The sequence below is a fragment of the Crocuta crocuta genome, unplaced genomic scaffold (genome assembly GCF_008692635.1).
Source record: "Crocuta crocuta isolate KB4526 unplaced genomic scaffold, BGI_CrCroc_1.0 scaffold139, whole genome shotgun sequence".
NCBI lineage: Eukaryota > Metazoa > Chordata > Mammalia > Carnivora > Hyaenidae > Crocuta > Crocuta crocuta.
Window position 1 is genome coordinate 11,910,916 of NW_027533258.1, and position 15,251 is coordinate 11,926,166.

Consider the following 15,251-nt stretch of genomic DNA (forward strand, 5'->3'; position numbering starts at 1 on the left):
GCAGGCGCGACGTCACCGGCGCGACGCCCTCTCTCCCCCGCCCGCGTCACCGAGGGGACAAGGGAGGGCTGAAGGGAAAAAGGCCGTGGCGGAAGGTCACTCCCGGGCCCCGAGTCCGTTCAGCCATTTTCCGGCGTACCTAGAGAACGCGGAGAGACACCGAGAAAGTAAGCCGCGAAAGGGCTGGCCGCGCCGGCTGTCGCCCCTCCCAAAAATGGCGGCAAAGGAGGCTGCGGCATGACGTCGACGTTAGGAGGGACCCGCGCCCTCGGAAATCGGGGCTCCACCCGCTGCCGAGGCCGTCCTCCGCGTGCTGTCTCACGGCAGCTGATGCAGTTCGCTTGACGGCGCTTTTGCGACGGCAGTCCTCGCTTGACGGCGACGAAGCCGGAAGCTGCTGCTGCCGCCGTCTTCCCCTCCCTGTCCCCGCCCGCCGGGTGCCGCCGGAGGTTGACAGGTCTAGGCAGGGAGGCGGCGGCGGCAGAGCCGGACGCCCGAGACGGAGACCCCATGGGGAACGCTCCGAGTCACAGCAGCGAAGACGAAGCGGCCGCCGCCGGGGGCGAGGGCTGGGGCCCGCACCNCGTAAGGTCCGCAGGTCTGGAGAATGGGGGCGAGGGGCGCCGCTTCCAGCCTGTAGCCTCCGGGAGACGGCTGCGAACCTCTGACTGTTACTAGAGGTGCGGAAAGCCCAGGCTAGGCTGTTCGTGCTTGAAGTACGGGACAAGCCCAGACGTTTGTGCTGGGGCCTGACGCTGAATCAGTTGCTCTCCGGATCCCCCTTCTCGGGCTCTGGGACCGTGTAAGGGAAGGGAGGCCACGGGAACAAGGGAGCGGCAGTGAAAACAGAAAACCATTCTGTTCTTTTGACCTGTGCGTTTTACAGAGCACCTGCCGAATCCAGTGTGGGCACCTAACAAATGTGGGAGGAAAATGACACATAGTGGAAAATCTCACATTCCAAGAGCCCTTCTTGTCGCGCACAAAAGCTAGCATTTCCAGAGGATACGTTTATTTTCAGATAGTTTAAGGACCATAGTTGAGACTCATTAAAACCTCCATGTAACCTAAAACTGATAGACAAATGTCAGATTTCCTGTAAATACTGGTAATCATATAGTCTTTGGCATAAATCACCAGCAGCATCTCTATTAAGTGATTAATAGCAAATTGATATGGCAACAATATTTTTTCTTCAAGGGGATCTTAGGAATCACCGGTACCTTTCATTGTAGAGTTAAAAACGAAGGAATCCCGGGTCACCCACTGAATCATTGGCAACCGAAGGCTATCACTCAGCTCCTTTGATTTTTCGTTGCTTGTTTGTCTTATGTCCCACTGCCGCCTCCTCTGCAGTGTTATAACAAAAAGATGTTTATTTTGTGAAAATGAGTAAGCCATGTAAAATCTTCAGTGTCAGTGGAGGGTGAGTATATAAAGCAGTAAACTGACAGGTAGTTGTAATGAGGTTAAAAAGCGATGTACACTTTATAGCCAGAGGGTTTTTAAATATTTTGAGACTGTTTCCTGTATATGGTCAGAATTCAGATAATGGGGTTTGCATGTTTCTTATATTTAAAAAAAATCCTGTAAGACATCTCAGTTCTTGAAAATGTGACCGTATTAGTTAGTGAAGGGTCTCCATGTATACATTAATTCCAAGAGTTCACGTATTACTTTCCACTAGAGCTCTAGGCGTATTAAGAGAAAATGAACTGGTGCCAGTAAGGGCTGTGCAGATCAGTTGAAGGAGCTGGCACATTTCAGAATTGTCTAGAAGGGAATGGAGGGAGACAGCATTTACATTGAGAGCGTCTGATAGGAATATAGCTGCAGGTGGAGCTGACAGGAGCTCCATACTGTGAGGTCAAGAAGTCCTCAGGGTGTGGCCCAGAGGTCACACAAGGGCTGTGATACTGTTCATTGAGCAAATATTTGTTGGACATGTGCTGAGTGCCAGATACTTGGATGACCGTGGAAAAAGCAGATAGGTGCTCTGAAAGAGTATGTAGTACTGAAGGAGACTCACACGAGCCCAGCACTTGTAGGTGTGGTGAGTATTAGCCAAAGGAAAGTGTAGGGAGAAAAATAGCAAGAGTATTTAACCTCATCTAGGAAGTCAAGGAAAACTTACGTGGAGAGTAACGTTTCAGCTCAGAATCGAAGGGTGAAAGTAGGCGGGGATCAGAAGGGTTAACCGTGTTTCAGGCAGAGTGAATCATGGGCACCAAAGTCCAGAGAACGAAGAATCTGGAAGAATGGTGTGATGTATGAGACTTAGACAAGACTGCTTCAAGGGACAGAAAAGCCAGTGCATTGGTGGTTGAAATAGTAAACAGGCTTCATATGAAAAGTCCAGGTGAGTAGTCCAGCTTTGACGTGGCAATTTCAGTCATCGGGGACTTGGCTCCATCTGTCTTCTTGTGCTGTCATCATCCACAGCCGCCCTCTACTTAGTGACCCAGATGATTCCTTCAGCTGTCGCTTTGCACATTATGCCAGCTGGAAAGGGAAAAGGGAAGGAGAGGGCCACACCTCCTTTCTTGAGGGCAGGGCTCGCGTGCCCATTGGCTCAAGCCCAGTGATATGCCCACACTTAGCTGCAAGGGAGGCTGGGAAAGATTTTTATTCCATGGCCTTGTATTTAGCTGAAAAATAAGGATGTAATTACTGTGAAAGAGGAGAGCATATATAGGGTTATAATTAGTAGTCTTTGACTCACATGGCTAGACTCCTGAACATCGAAGGAGAGAGCAAGGCTAGAGGATTAGGCAGGAATCAGGCTGTGGGGAGTCCTCCACAGCCTCTGTTAAATAGGAGTTTGGAAACTGGAGTTTTAAGCAGGGTGGTTGTGGCTGCCTTACGGAGAGCCCGTTGGAGAAGTGGATCCAAGCAGAGCGGTTGGGAGGCCATTATGAACAGCTCTGCGAGCTGTTTATGAACTAGGATAAGCGGTCCTGAGACTTAGGAGTAAGTAGAGGATTAGAAGGAGAACGAAATCAAGGATGACTCCAGCAGTTCTGTTTTGAGCAGTCGGAGAGGGGATAGTGTTATTTATTGGCAACAGAAACCTTCTCAGGAAGGGATGATCTGGAGAGAAGATGAGTTTGGTTTGGCCATGCTGAGCCTAATGCGTCCATGGGGCAGCCAGGTGCAGCGGGGCTTGGACTCTCGGGTGTGTGAGCCTGCAGAGCCCTAGGAGAGAGGGCTGCGGAGGCGCAGAGTCATCTGTTCGGCCCAGTGAGGAAATAGCATGTTGTTCCCTCCTAGTCTGATGTGATTTCTTCTTCTTCTTTTTCCTTTCCCTTTCAGTGACCAAAAGTCAAAAAGATATGCTTGGTGAGGACTTGGACCCCTTTGAGGTAATCCATGGACTGCTGAGCATAGTTAAATCCAGAGGCCACTTGGCCACTGTAACTAAAGAAAGACACGGGAAGAAAAAACTGAACGGTTCTACCTTCCTGTTATGAAGCACAGAGTCCCAGTGCTTTTGTCACATATGTGGCAAAAAGAAACATTGAGGGGTCATAAGCATAGCAATAAGAACCGGTGATTTGTAAAATGCAAATTCTTCTTTTATTGTAACACCCCCCGTTACCATCTAGGGCTGTGTCTTAGTGTGAAGTGTCTGTAGACGGACTCACAAAATACATGTTGGGAAGTCTTCTTTCACATGTGTGACCATCTCCCTCCTTCTCTACAATGTGTTCCAATACTTGGTATCTGGTGACTTTGGCCAGCCGTGCAGGGCCGGTGGGTGACAGCAGCCACCATGCTGAGGAGGAGACTGACGCCACTGTAGGGTCCAGGGACTCGCTAAGGAAGACTGGAAATTGGGTTTTGGTGGTGCCGCTCAAGTGTGAGTCTTCTGTCTGAACACTGTGCCCTTCTCCTCCAAGGACCTGCGTCTCCGTGATCATTCTTCTTTAGTCTCATCATTTTTCTTAAGCTTTAATTCTTTCTATGTTTTAATGTTTTCATTTATCTTTGAGAGAGAGTGTGAGCAGGGGAGGGGCAGAGAGAGGGTAGGACAGAGGATCCGAAGCGGACTCTGTGCTGACAGCAGGGAGCCCAATGCCGGGTCTGAACTCGTGAGCTGTGAGATCATGACTTGGGCACTCCAGCCTTAATTCTTTACTTTTCCCCTACACGCCAAGGGAGGCCTGGCAAGGATAATTCAAATTTGAGAAAAAAGCACTGTGTATTCTTCTTGAAGTCTTATTTGCCTATGTTAGATTTGGTGTGGGGACAGTTGGGGCCTGGTTTGGTACTAAAATTTGGTGACCTGCCCCCCACTGGTTAGCACTGGTTAGTGTAAGAAAACAAGTCTGACTCTACGTGAAAGCTTATTCAGGTTTAAAAACCTGATTGGGGGGTGCCCTCGTGGCTCAGTCGGTAAGCGTCCAACTTTGGCTCAGATCATGGTCTCGCAGTTCATGGATTCGAGCCCTGCATCAGGCTCTGTGCTGACAGCTCAGGTTCTGTGTCTCCCTTTCTCTGCCCCTCCCCCACTCAAGCTCTTTCTCACTCTCAAAAATAAAAAAAAAATTTTTTAAGTAGAAACCTTTTTGAGATAAGCTCACAGTGGTTGTTCTGTCCATAAGGACAGGGTAATTATATTAGGAATATCCAAGAAGTTAAGTATTAGCCATGTATGTGATTCTGTGCTTTAAAGCAAGTCTGTCCTTTGAATTGAGCACGTAGACATTTCTGTGTCTTAGTTAATTCTAAGCCGCTGAAAATGTGTTATGATACTTCAATACGAGTGTAAGGGTTTTTGTGAAAGAATAATAAAATGTCTTTGTGGCAGCAGCTACAATGAGGAGGTGCTTCTCTTCTTGGAGCACAGGGGAGGGCTTACCGTTGGCTTGTGCTGCCGTCAGGGTGCAGAGCGTCTCCACGTTCTGTGTGTCATTCTCGGGCTCCAAGTCTGTGTTGCCATCTGTGTCCACCCAGGTGTCTTGCCTGCACGTTCCTACGACCTTGGTTGCTGAGCTGGTGTCCTAGGGAAGTTGCCAGAATTGTACTACAGACCAGAGTCTGAAGGATTATCATTTCGTAGCGTGACATACCTTTTCTTGTGGTGGGTGTGGTCCGTGGGGAAGGCTTCTGGTCTGTTTCAGGGAGCAATGTCTAGTCGACTTCTGTGCAGAAGTGTGGTAGACTTAAAATTAAATCTCTGTGCCTGTTTGACATAGAGATTGGAGATTATGTGTTTGTGCTCTCGGTACGTGATGCTTCCAGAAAATCACATAAAGTCTAGAGCAGGAAAGGGTGCTGAACGCAGAATGACAGCAGATGGCTTTCAGGTGGGAATTTGAGATGAATAGATCTTATTTTATTAATTTGCCATCCTAGGTTTGGTGCTTACTTTGTGGAATTCGTTGGGCTGTGAATCTGAGGGAAGGGCCGTTTTTATTTATTTATTATCTTAGCACGGTCCTGGCTCGCAGCCAGGGCCCAGTGAGTGCCCTCCCTCATAGGGCCCTCACGTCGATTCAACAGATTGAATACCGTGCTGCCCTCATTCTCCAGCCTTGTGTTTTATCTTCAATCTGTCACGTTATAGTAATGTGTTTTTTGATGTTTGAGGAAACAGTTAAATATAGTTTTAGTGAAAACTTAAAAAGGTTCTTAGTCACTGTTGGGTTTTAGAGGAAATTTAGAGAAAAATGCCATTTGTCATTATTATGTCAGAAGCATTAATCAGCTAATTTAGAGTGGCCCTGAGCCCAAGAACCATGGCAGGCAGAACGGTGCAGATGTCATTCTCTACCCTTTCAGGACACGAAGGTGAGAGACCTGCGTCTGCACCATTAGGATGAAGCAGGCTACAGGCGTTGCTCACCCTCAGCCCAGAGCCTGCAGGGACTCCCTTCTGCCTGAAAAGTCAAACACATCTTCCCTGGAACGGGTTGGAGCCCACAGGCGGGCCTGTCTGCCAGTACCCGCACGAGCTCTGTGCCCAGCCGTGGGACACCCACCTTGTCCTGTGTGCGGACTGTCCCCTGATCAGGACCAGGCTCTCCTTGTGACATGATTCAAATGTCTTTTGTATACTTCTGTTTCAGCCTCTCCCTTGAGGCTCCTGTTTCCTGTTGTGAACACGTTGTCGGGCGCTGGAGAGCGCGGTCTGGTCTCGTTCTGCGGTCAGACTGTGAGCCCCCTGCCCCCTCCCGCCCCCCGCCCACCCCCACTCCCCCGCCTGCTCCGCTCCAGCACCACAGGAGGCCTTCAGTCCGTGACGGCCGTGGACGGTGACGGGGCGGTGTGGAAGAGAGCGATGCTGGCTGAGTTGGAGGTTATTTGGGCCCTGTGTGCTTTTCTGGGTCAGGATGGTGGTATTGGCTTCTTCCTGAGAAATTCATGGTCTAAGAGAGCTACATGGAGGAGCTCTGTTTTATCTTTCCCTGATTTCCGAAATGCCACTACATCGTGTACTGCCTCACTGTAGAAACTTCAGCGGCTCCCCATCGCCTTCACAATCAACTGTAAGGCTAACCTTTAGGTCTTAATACCTTTCCACTATTATCTCCTGGTATTTTTAGCCAGACAAGCCCATTCACAGTTGCTCATGTACGTGGGGATTTTGTCCTCTGCTGTGTTACTTTCCTCTGTGGTTCCAGCTCTGCACTAGGATTGTTTGCTCTTCTATGGAATAGCCCTTTCGGTACTTTACTCCAATGTGGATGCAACACGGTCATGCAGATGGGTAAAGCGAGGTTTTGAGTAGGGAGGTGAGCCTCTCAGCCAGCAAGTGGCGGTGCTGAGATCAGATCCAGATCTCTGATCAGGCGTGTTTCTCCCAAATGGAACCCGTGTGCAGCCTGTGTATGGAGCCTGGTGTGTCCCTTTTCCTGGTCCTTGCCCCTGTTCTGGTCCCCTGTGTGTACCATGGTCTTGATCCCACTGCTGGTTTAGGGGGTCAGACAGGATTGGTCTGAGCCCTGTCCTGTGCTGCCCTCGGCCAGGGCAGGCGGACGGAGATCTGCAGCGAGCCAGTCGGCTCCTGTCTCTCCTGCGAGCCGGTCAATAACGGCCTTCTAATGAGATCGTAGGAACCGTTCTCCGCACTTTCCTGGGTGGAGTCTTGTTCCTGAAACCTTTGGATGCTCACAGCCGTGACGAGGAAAGGCTGAGCAGGAAGAGGGGTTGAGACTTGGGGGCCCAGAGTTCTGCCCCGGGTCTCCCAGAGCAGAAGCCCCGAGGCTGGAGCCGTACTTGAATGCGGACTTCCTCTTAGTCTGACTGTGCTGCACCTCTTGTTTCTCGTGCTGCACGGCGTGGGGCCTGCACATGGGCGCTGCCTCCGTGGTTGTGCTGCGGGTGGCAGAGCCCATGGCAGGTGTGGGGGGTGGAGGCCTGGCCCAGGGGGCGCGGACCCACGAGGCCGCGTCCCCACGGCCTGGAGATGGGTGCTGGCTGCGTGGAGGCGGGGGCACATTTGCTTCACACGGTCGGTGCCAGGCCTGGTGTGCCCTCCTGGGGGTTGGGCCCCAGACTGGAAAGCGAGTGTTAATTTGCATGTTAAGTGTTGAACAGATGAGAACGGAGCAGAAAACGTCAGAGCGCATCGTACCCGGTAAGAGAAGGTGTCGTGTCCTTTCACGAAGCTTTTATGTCAGTGTTATGGACACGGGGCTGTGACACGAAATGTATTCCATCTAGCGGCTCAGCCAGTGTGACTTAGAAGCTCTGCTCTGCGGTTATGTTGAACCTGAGGGTCCCCCGGGGGCAGCCAGCACGGGACTGAGACCGAAGCCGCACGAGATGGAGAACGGGTGGAGGGAAGACTCGGTGCGGACCATCTGTTTCCAGTGATCCGTGGGCCGTTTGGGGGCACAGGGCCTGAGTGTGCTTCGCACACCCGCAGGTGGTGACGTGAAGGAGGCACCTTCCCTGTCATTCTGTGGAGGAGAGAGTTGTCGTGTCAGAGCCGCCAGAAACCAGTGTGTGTCGCCAAGACACTGGAGAAGGGGTCAGACTGTGCAGAGGCACGTGGAGAGTTGCCGTCCGTTCCAGTCTGAGGGCTTGTAGACACCTGGACGACTCGCTGTCCCCACCCTTAGTATTCTCCAGAGGCCTCACGGTCGCACTGTCCCCACCCCTAGTATTCTCCAGAGGCCTCACAGTCGCTTTACCGTGAGATTGAGCTCCTCAGCCTTATGCGCTGGGAACTTTCCATCCTGACTTCTGTGCGTCTCTTCCCCTGGCTGCCTCCGTTGCAGCCACAGCAGCACGTTACAGCCCCTATGGTCTTCCCTGCACTCCGTCTGCCTGCCCCACCTGCGTCTGCTTACACGTTCCTAGTTACTCGTTAAGACTGAGTGCAAGCGTGGTTTTCTCTGTTTTCCCCAAACGTCCCTCTGCCTCTGGTGCCTCTGGCCTCTGGGTGTGTTAGCTCATGGCACACGGATTCCTAGTGCGGGGTCCCAAATTATAATAGGATTCAAACCAAGGCACCGTTGCTTACTGCTGCTAACCATGTGGACTTGAACAAAATCCTTAACCTCTCTGCACACTGGCAAAAGGGGGGTGCCTACCTGCAGGGCTGTTGTGGAAAATACGGGTCGGTCCAGGTTAGGGCCTTCAAGCTCTGCCTGGTGCTGAGTCAGTGGGTAACTGTTAGGTCCTGGGGTTGTTTGTGCTGTGATTTTGTTATAATTGCCATGCATCATGTTGCTGCTGTGGTTTACGGCCTTCTCTAAGGCTGTGAGAGCTTCGGAGGGCAAGGACCGTGCCCTGTTTCTTTTCCTACGTGCAGAGCCCAGCACAAGTTGTAGTGTGTAGTGGCTGCTTATCAGAGAGTGTTGAGCAAGTGCGTGAGCAGCCCAGGCTCCGTGAAGGCCTGTGAAACAAACTAGGTGTTACGTATTCGAAAAACCTGTACGTTTCTTTGAGGACGGTTTCCGAGTGTTGGGAAATTACATATTTATTTGCTGAAGCTGTTAGCCATGCTGTTCTGATTTTTTCTCTCACCCAAAATGTCTTTGTTTTTGTTTGCTTGAAAATTCTTTTTATTATATTCATTAACTGTTGACAGATCAACAGAATCTATGAAAAATAGCAAAAACGTCACTATTTTTGTAGCCTTGCTTCTATGGAATTTGTTGCCTGTGATCAGTGCAGGAGTTGGGAAGCAGAGAGCCCTGGATAGGCAAGAAGCAAGCAGGAAGCCAAGAGCTTTGGTGGGCGTGGGACTTGGGTGCCATCTTGAGGATTAGAGAAAGTGAGTCTTGGGTTGAAGGCTAATTCTGAGTAAACGTGGACATGAAGTGCTGTTGCGGAAAGAGAGGAGCTCAGAGAGGTTTTACACCCTCAGTTTCCAGACTGCAGGGACCCCCAGGCCTTCTCTGGGCAAAGGAAGGGGAGCACAGTTGAGAACTGAGCTCTGGAGTCCTGGCTTCCAGTACTAGCTGTGTGGCCTCAGGCAAGTTATCTGACCTCTCTGTGCATCTATGAAATGGGCCAGTTAATAGTAAGTGTAGTTGCCACTGTAAGGGATAAATGGTGTTACGCACAGTACCTGGAGTCTAGGAACTGCTCACGTGTTCATTCTGAGCTTCCCAAACCATATGTCCTTCCCAGCAGAACGGGCTGCGGCTGTGCCGATGCCCTCACACCCTGAGTGCTTGCCGTGCTGCGCCGTGGCCAGGTGGTGAAGGAGCCGCGGTCGCTGTACTTCTCACATCGTGGGGCCTCCGGGCAGACGGAGCCTGAGCTTCTGTTCTGTCTCCCTCCACGCCCATTGGCTCCAGTTTTTATATCAGGATTGTGCTTCTTATGTCCTGATATTTGATAATTCTCCTCGATTTAGATTGTCGTGTTACTGTGATTAGCAAACACTTATTCTTTCAGGCCTTATTTTGCATACACTCACGTATGTGTTGTCATGTTAGTATATCTGGGGTTTTGTACTAATGTGGGAAGTGCGTGTATATATACATATATATGTTTAAAATAATGTGAGACTGCTTTCGAATATTCTTTCGTAGCCTACTTTTTTAGTCCATGGCCTTCACCTTTCCACATCAGTGTACGTCTGTGTCATCTGACGTCCATATTCCCATCTTTCCAGTTGCCCAGAAGTCTTGTGGCTGATACATCCAGTGTTTACAGAGGAGGAGCATCACACGACTTAACATTATAAAACTACTCATGCAGTCTGTCCCGTGCCTGAAGCGGATACCCAGATTTCTTATTTTCCTTGTCATCACTCACGGGGCACAGAGCCCTTGGGTCGTCTGCACCCCTGCATGTGTCTCACTGTCCCCAAGTCGTCACTCGGCTGCTGCAGCTGGTAGGTCCCCGGGTAACCCCGGATGTCATGTTTGCATTGCTTTATGGGTTCTGTTTTTAGGCTTTATCCATCTTCCCAGCACAGAACATGCATCCTTAGTTGTGCTTCTCCACCCTGTCCTCGCCTGCGTCTGCACACCTGCCCCCCCCCCCCCCCCCGGGNCCCCCCCCCCCCCCGCAGGGTGTGTCAGCTGTGTTTCAGTCGCTCTCCACGAATCGTGTGTGTCACCGAGCCATGCAGCGTCCCACGACAGCTTTCCCTTTCTTATACATCTTTTCTCCCACGTTAACAGCTGAGTTGGTGCTTTTCTTCTGCTTAATTTTTTGCTCTCCTGTCGTTGCTGGAACCCCCACTCTGCCAGTTGCCCGAGTGTTTCCAACACGTTCAGCGTGTTCAAGCGCGCAGGAAGGAGTTCCATGAGACTCCTCTTCTCCAGAGCCTTCTGACCTGCCTCATTCTGGACGCAGGGCTCTTTAGCTGCAGGGCAGCACCCTGGGGACTCGTTCTCTCTCTCGCTTGGGCCCCATTCTTCCTCTTTCTCAGCACGGTCTTTATTCCGGTGACCACAGCCTCTGGTTGCTTTCTGACTAAGGGGGCATGAACTAGTTCATTTTTTGACAGCCTCGTTGTGTGTAAAAATGTCTTTTTCCACTCTGTCACAGTTGGTGGTATTTTGGCTACGTGTTGACTTCAGGGTTAGAGAGAGCGCCCCCCGAACATTGAAGGCCCAGCTCCCATTGCCTTCCGGCTCCTGGCGTAACTGCGGACTCGGCCCCTGGTTCCCGACCTCTGACACGGACGCTGTAGCTCCTCCCTGGAAGTAGGAACTTCTCTCTGCTCAGGGTCACGGAATCTCATTACGATGTGCCTTTTCCCACCGGGGAGGGTGTTCAGCCTCTTCAGTTTCAAAACTCGTGTCCTTCCGTTTGGGGAAATCCTCTCGAATCGTAACGGGTGTCGTTTCTCTCCCGGCGCTGTCTGTGCCCCTTCCCTTCAGAACCCCCGGTGTTTGGACAGGGGGCTCCCGGACTGGCCTGGTTGTTTTCCTCTTTCTTTCCCAGTCTTTGTCATTCTGTCTTTTTGCTCTACAGTCTGGGCCCCTCAGTCAACTTACCTTCCAGCCTATTAAGATTTCCTCTTTCAAATTGTATTCAGATTTTCATTTTGCTGTGATGTGTTCACTTTCAAGAACTTATAAAAACGTTCTGGACAGACTGGTTTTAATAATAGTCTCCTGTTCCTTCATGACGATGCAGTGCCCTTGCTTACTAGGTGGTGGCGGCTACTACCCCACTCTGAATATACTACCACCCGCTAGGTTGTGCACGCTCAACGGGCGGATTTGATGGGATGTGAATTATACTTCAGTAAAAGTGGTATTAAAAATATCTTTTAAAGTATTTATATGAAGATACTAATGATAATCTACTTGACAGTTTTGTCGTCTTCTCCTTTCTTTTCTCCAGTTTGTTTTTTCTGTGTTTCATATTAAGCCTTTCCTCAAACGTCTAGTGGTCCTGGGCTGCCCCCACTCACATTAAATAGCCGGCACTAAAGGGGCAGGGGCTCCATGCGTCTGGTTTGCTGATGGCTGAGCCTCACTGGGAGGTGCTGGGCCCTTACAGGGGGCGCCCTCCAGGGCCAGCATCTCCAGGCCTGTCCTCATGGGCTTGTCCCCAGAGAAGAACCCTGAGTGTCTTGCCTGGAGAGCGTGAGGCTGCCTGCCAGCGTTCTGAGAGCCCTAGAGGAAGGGCGAGTCTTACCAACCTTGAGCCTGTGGGCATTAGCGCCCGTTTTCAGTACAGTATTGACCCTTTTAGCTGTGCCTGGTATTTCCTAGTCCGGAGAGTCTGGACCACTCTCTCGAGGAAGTCACCGCCCCTTCCTGCTTCTGACTGGGGAGAAGTTCTGGAATCTCTTAGGTTTGTATGTCTGTTTTAGTTAGTTAGTTAGTTAGTTAGTTAGTTAGTTAGTCAGTTAGCTTTAAAATAGTTTATTGTCAAGTTGGTTTCCATATAACACCCAGCGCTCATACCCACAAGAAAGTAGGGGCGCCTGGGTGGCTCAGTCGGTTAAGCCTCTGACTTCAGCTCAGGTCATGATCTTGCAGTTTGTGTGTTCGAATCCCTTGTCAGGCTCTGTGCTGACAGCTCAGAGCCTGGAGCTGTTTCAGATTCTGTGTCTCCCTCTTTCTCTGCCCCTTCACTGCTTGTGCTCTGTCTCTTTCTGTCTCTCAAAAATAAATAAACATTAAAGAAAATAAACATAAGAAAGTAGAGATACGAGTAGATTGAATTCTCACATACCTGTTCACCAGCACTAACAGCTACCAGCTCAAGGCCAATTTTTTTTACTCTAAACTCTACCTGCTTCTCCTCCAAATTATTTTGAAGCAAATCTTTTCCATCCACAAATATTCCATTAATTAATCTTTCATTATGTGTCTTTAAAAGGTAAGAACTCTAAAAAAAATACAAAATCTCACTGTCACCCTTTTCCCTTAAAAAGAAACCCTCAGTGATTCCTAACTAAGATCAGCGTCAACACAGAGTTGGCTTTAACTGCTTTTTGAGATGGATCTCCCAGCGTTTACTCCCGCCTTCAGCCGCGCCTGCTGCTGCCAGGTCCTAAGAAGGCTTTGGGGGTCCTGCAGCGTAGAGCAGCCTGTGCTCCGCTTGCCCACTCCCAGCTCAGGGCGCCTCTTCCTTGCGCATGAATGGCTCCACCACACATCCATTTGTTTCTCAGCTCCCAGAATTTTATTGTATTGTGTTATATAATATTTTCTCTTGTCTCTGTGCTCAGGAAAGACTCCCTTTATAATGTTGTCTCGTTGGGATTTCGGGAGGAAGCAGAGGTAAATGCACTTGTCCCTTGTCCGGTTCACCCCCCGGGGAAGCCTCGAGGGCTGGGCTGGGCCTTCCTTCCCGGAGGCCCTTGTCGCCTCTGCCCCAGTGGCAACAGACGAGTCCGTCTTCGTGATGAGATTTTCCCTCTCACTTTTATCTCATGACCTTAATTTTCGCTGACCCTTCCTGTGACAGCCTGGTCCAGGCCCCTGTTCTGCACACTGAGGGCCATGGTCCTGCGCCCGTCCTCGCAGACAGTGTCTTCTGTCCGTCACGGTCTCTTTCCTCTGATCCCTTCCATGTCTTTCCCTGTCGGTGTGGAGCTTCCATAGTAAGCGGTGGGTCTAATCAGAGGAGAACAGGGCGATATTTTCTTCTTTTGAACATTGTTCTTTGATTATTGTAGCCTTTGATCCTGTTAACCTTTTTGGATAATCTTATCTGGTTGAGGAAAGGCCAAGAGAATGCTGCTCTAAACTCTGTCTCCCATCCCGCATTGAACACCCTGGTTTTAGACATGACCACTGGGATTTGTCATGTCCCTATTAAATACCGCATCATTTAGAGGTCTGTGATGGCAGTAGAGGCATCCGTCATGAAACCTCAGTGGGACATCTCCATGCTTCATGGTGGAGAGTAGTAAGGAAAAGGCAGGAGTTTTAAGGAAGGGAGAGAATTACTTAGAAAAGAAGGTGGGAAGACTCCTGAAAGATTTCATGGTGAGGGATGTCTGTGTGCGAGGGAAGTCACTGATGTGGCAGAGATTGAGATCTGAGGAGCGGGGACAGTCACTAGGTGAGGAAAGGCTTGTAGAATGTGAGAGGGAATGGTGTCAGGGACACAGAGGGAATGACAGTGCAGATTAGAAAGGAGGTGGCACTTTGCACTCTGATGTGCTTTCACTCACTGTATTGGACTCCGTTCAAATGTTACTTAATCCAGACAGCAGCCTGTGAATTTGGTAATATTTGCTCCATTTTTCAGGTGAAGGAGGTAAGGCTTTTGGGGATAAAGGAATGTGGACAGTCACATAGCTGGTTAGTGACAGAGCAGGCTTCAAACTAAATCCCATGCTGTACCCACTTCCCCTGATGGCCTAACAAGGGCAGGGAGCAAGTGAGAACATGGTTAAAGGTTAGTGAAAACAGGGCTGTGGAGTAGAGCGTTTGAAGGGAAGAGGTGGGCTAAGATTCCAGCTTTATGTTGGGTACTTTGTAACCAGTTGAAAAAAGCTGCACAGGTTGCTTTCTGCAGTTATTTGGGAGGAGGGGATTAATCTCATGAGAAAGAAATGAGAGGATAACCTTGTGTGTGCACATAGTATTAGTAGTAATACTTCTATACGCAGGGTGTTACTATCCCAAATTTATTTCGTCTTTGAGTCATGTAAATGGACTCTTCCTGCAACTACAACGACGTCACCAGAGGCAACAAAGTATCCATGATTTGGAACAGATGTGATTTTATTGTATCTCTTGTGTTGTAGGCCTTTGCCCAGTTTGATGCCGAGGGCGATGGTACAGTCGATGCTGAGAACATGCTGGAGGCCCTCAAGAATTCCAGCGGAGCTAATCTCCAGGGGGAGCTAAGCCACATCATCAGGCAGCTGCAGGCCTGTTCTCTTGTCCCGGGTAAGGCTCTCATCTGAGCGCTGAAGGCCAGGGGGTGCTCTTCTAGAGCGGAAATGAGCTTTGCTCTCCTGCGGGTTGTAACTAGGTAGGGTGAGGGCGCCGTGGAATAAATGTGCTTCTTCCAGCCGTCTCCGTTACGCTCACGGTCTGAGTTAGTGTTCCGGGTAATCGTCTCTTTGGGTCCCCAGTGAAGTGACGCCTGGGCAGCGCTGCCGTATTTAGGGACTTTTGTCTTGACCCCATGTTCCTTAGCGGGTCTGTTTTGATCCTGCCCCAAGCGTGTGTTCTTAGCATCCTGCATTTGTCTTTTGCCTCATATCAGCACTGTAATTAATTAATTAATCATTCACTTATCTGTACATGCCTGTCTTTATTCTTATCCTCTGTCTCTGCGAGGACAGGGACCTTTTATTTCTGCGGTGTCCTCACATTTAACACATTTTTGGTATATGGTAGGTGCCCAGTGTTTGT

The 15,251-nt window shown here is 50.1% G+C and overlaps 2 protein-coding genes across 3 annotated transcripts in view; one reads left to right on the top strand and one right to left on the bottom strand.

Annotated features, from left to right (window-relative positions):
• CYB5D2 (cytochrome b5 domain containing 2) overlaps positions 1 to 326 on the bottom strand; it is a 10,059-nt gene extending 9,733 nt beyond the window's left edge. The window contains exon 1 of one of the 2 annotated variants that reach the window (XM_077746585.1): positions 140 to 308. In XM_077746585.1, the coding sequence (XP_077602711.1) occupies positions 140 to 239 (100 nt within the window). In that variant the 5' untranslated portion in view covers positions 240 to 308. Of the gene's footprint in view, positions 1 to 139 lie in introns of both variants that reach the window. The other variant, XM_077746586.1, reaches the window with a different exon arrangement.
• The window catches only part of ZZEF1 (zinc finger ZZ-type and EF-hand domain containing 1), a 102,363-nt gene continuing 87,349 nt past the window's right edge, over positions 238 to 15,251 (top strand). Inside the window, exons 1-3 of the mRNA XM_077746889.1 lie at positions 238 to 248; positions 366 to 585; positions 14,636 to 14,780. Of these exons, the coding sequence (XP_077603015.1) occupies positions 238 to 248; positions 366 to 585; positions 14,636 to 14,780 (376 nt within the window). The remainder of the gene's footprint in view (positions 249 to 365; positions 586 to 14,635; positions 14,781 to 15,251) is intronic.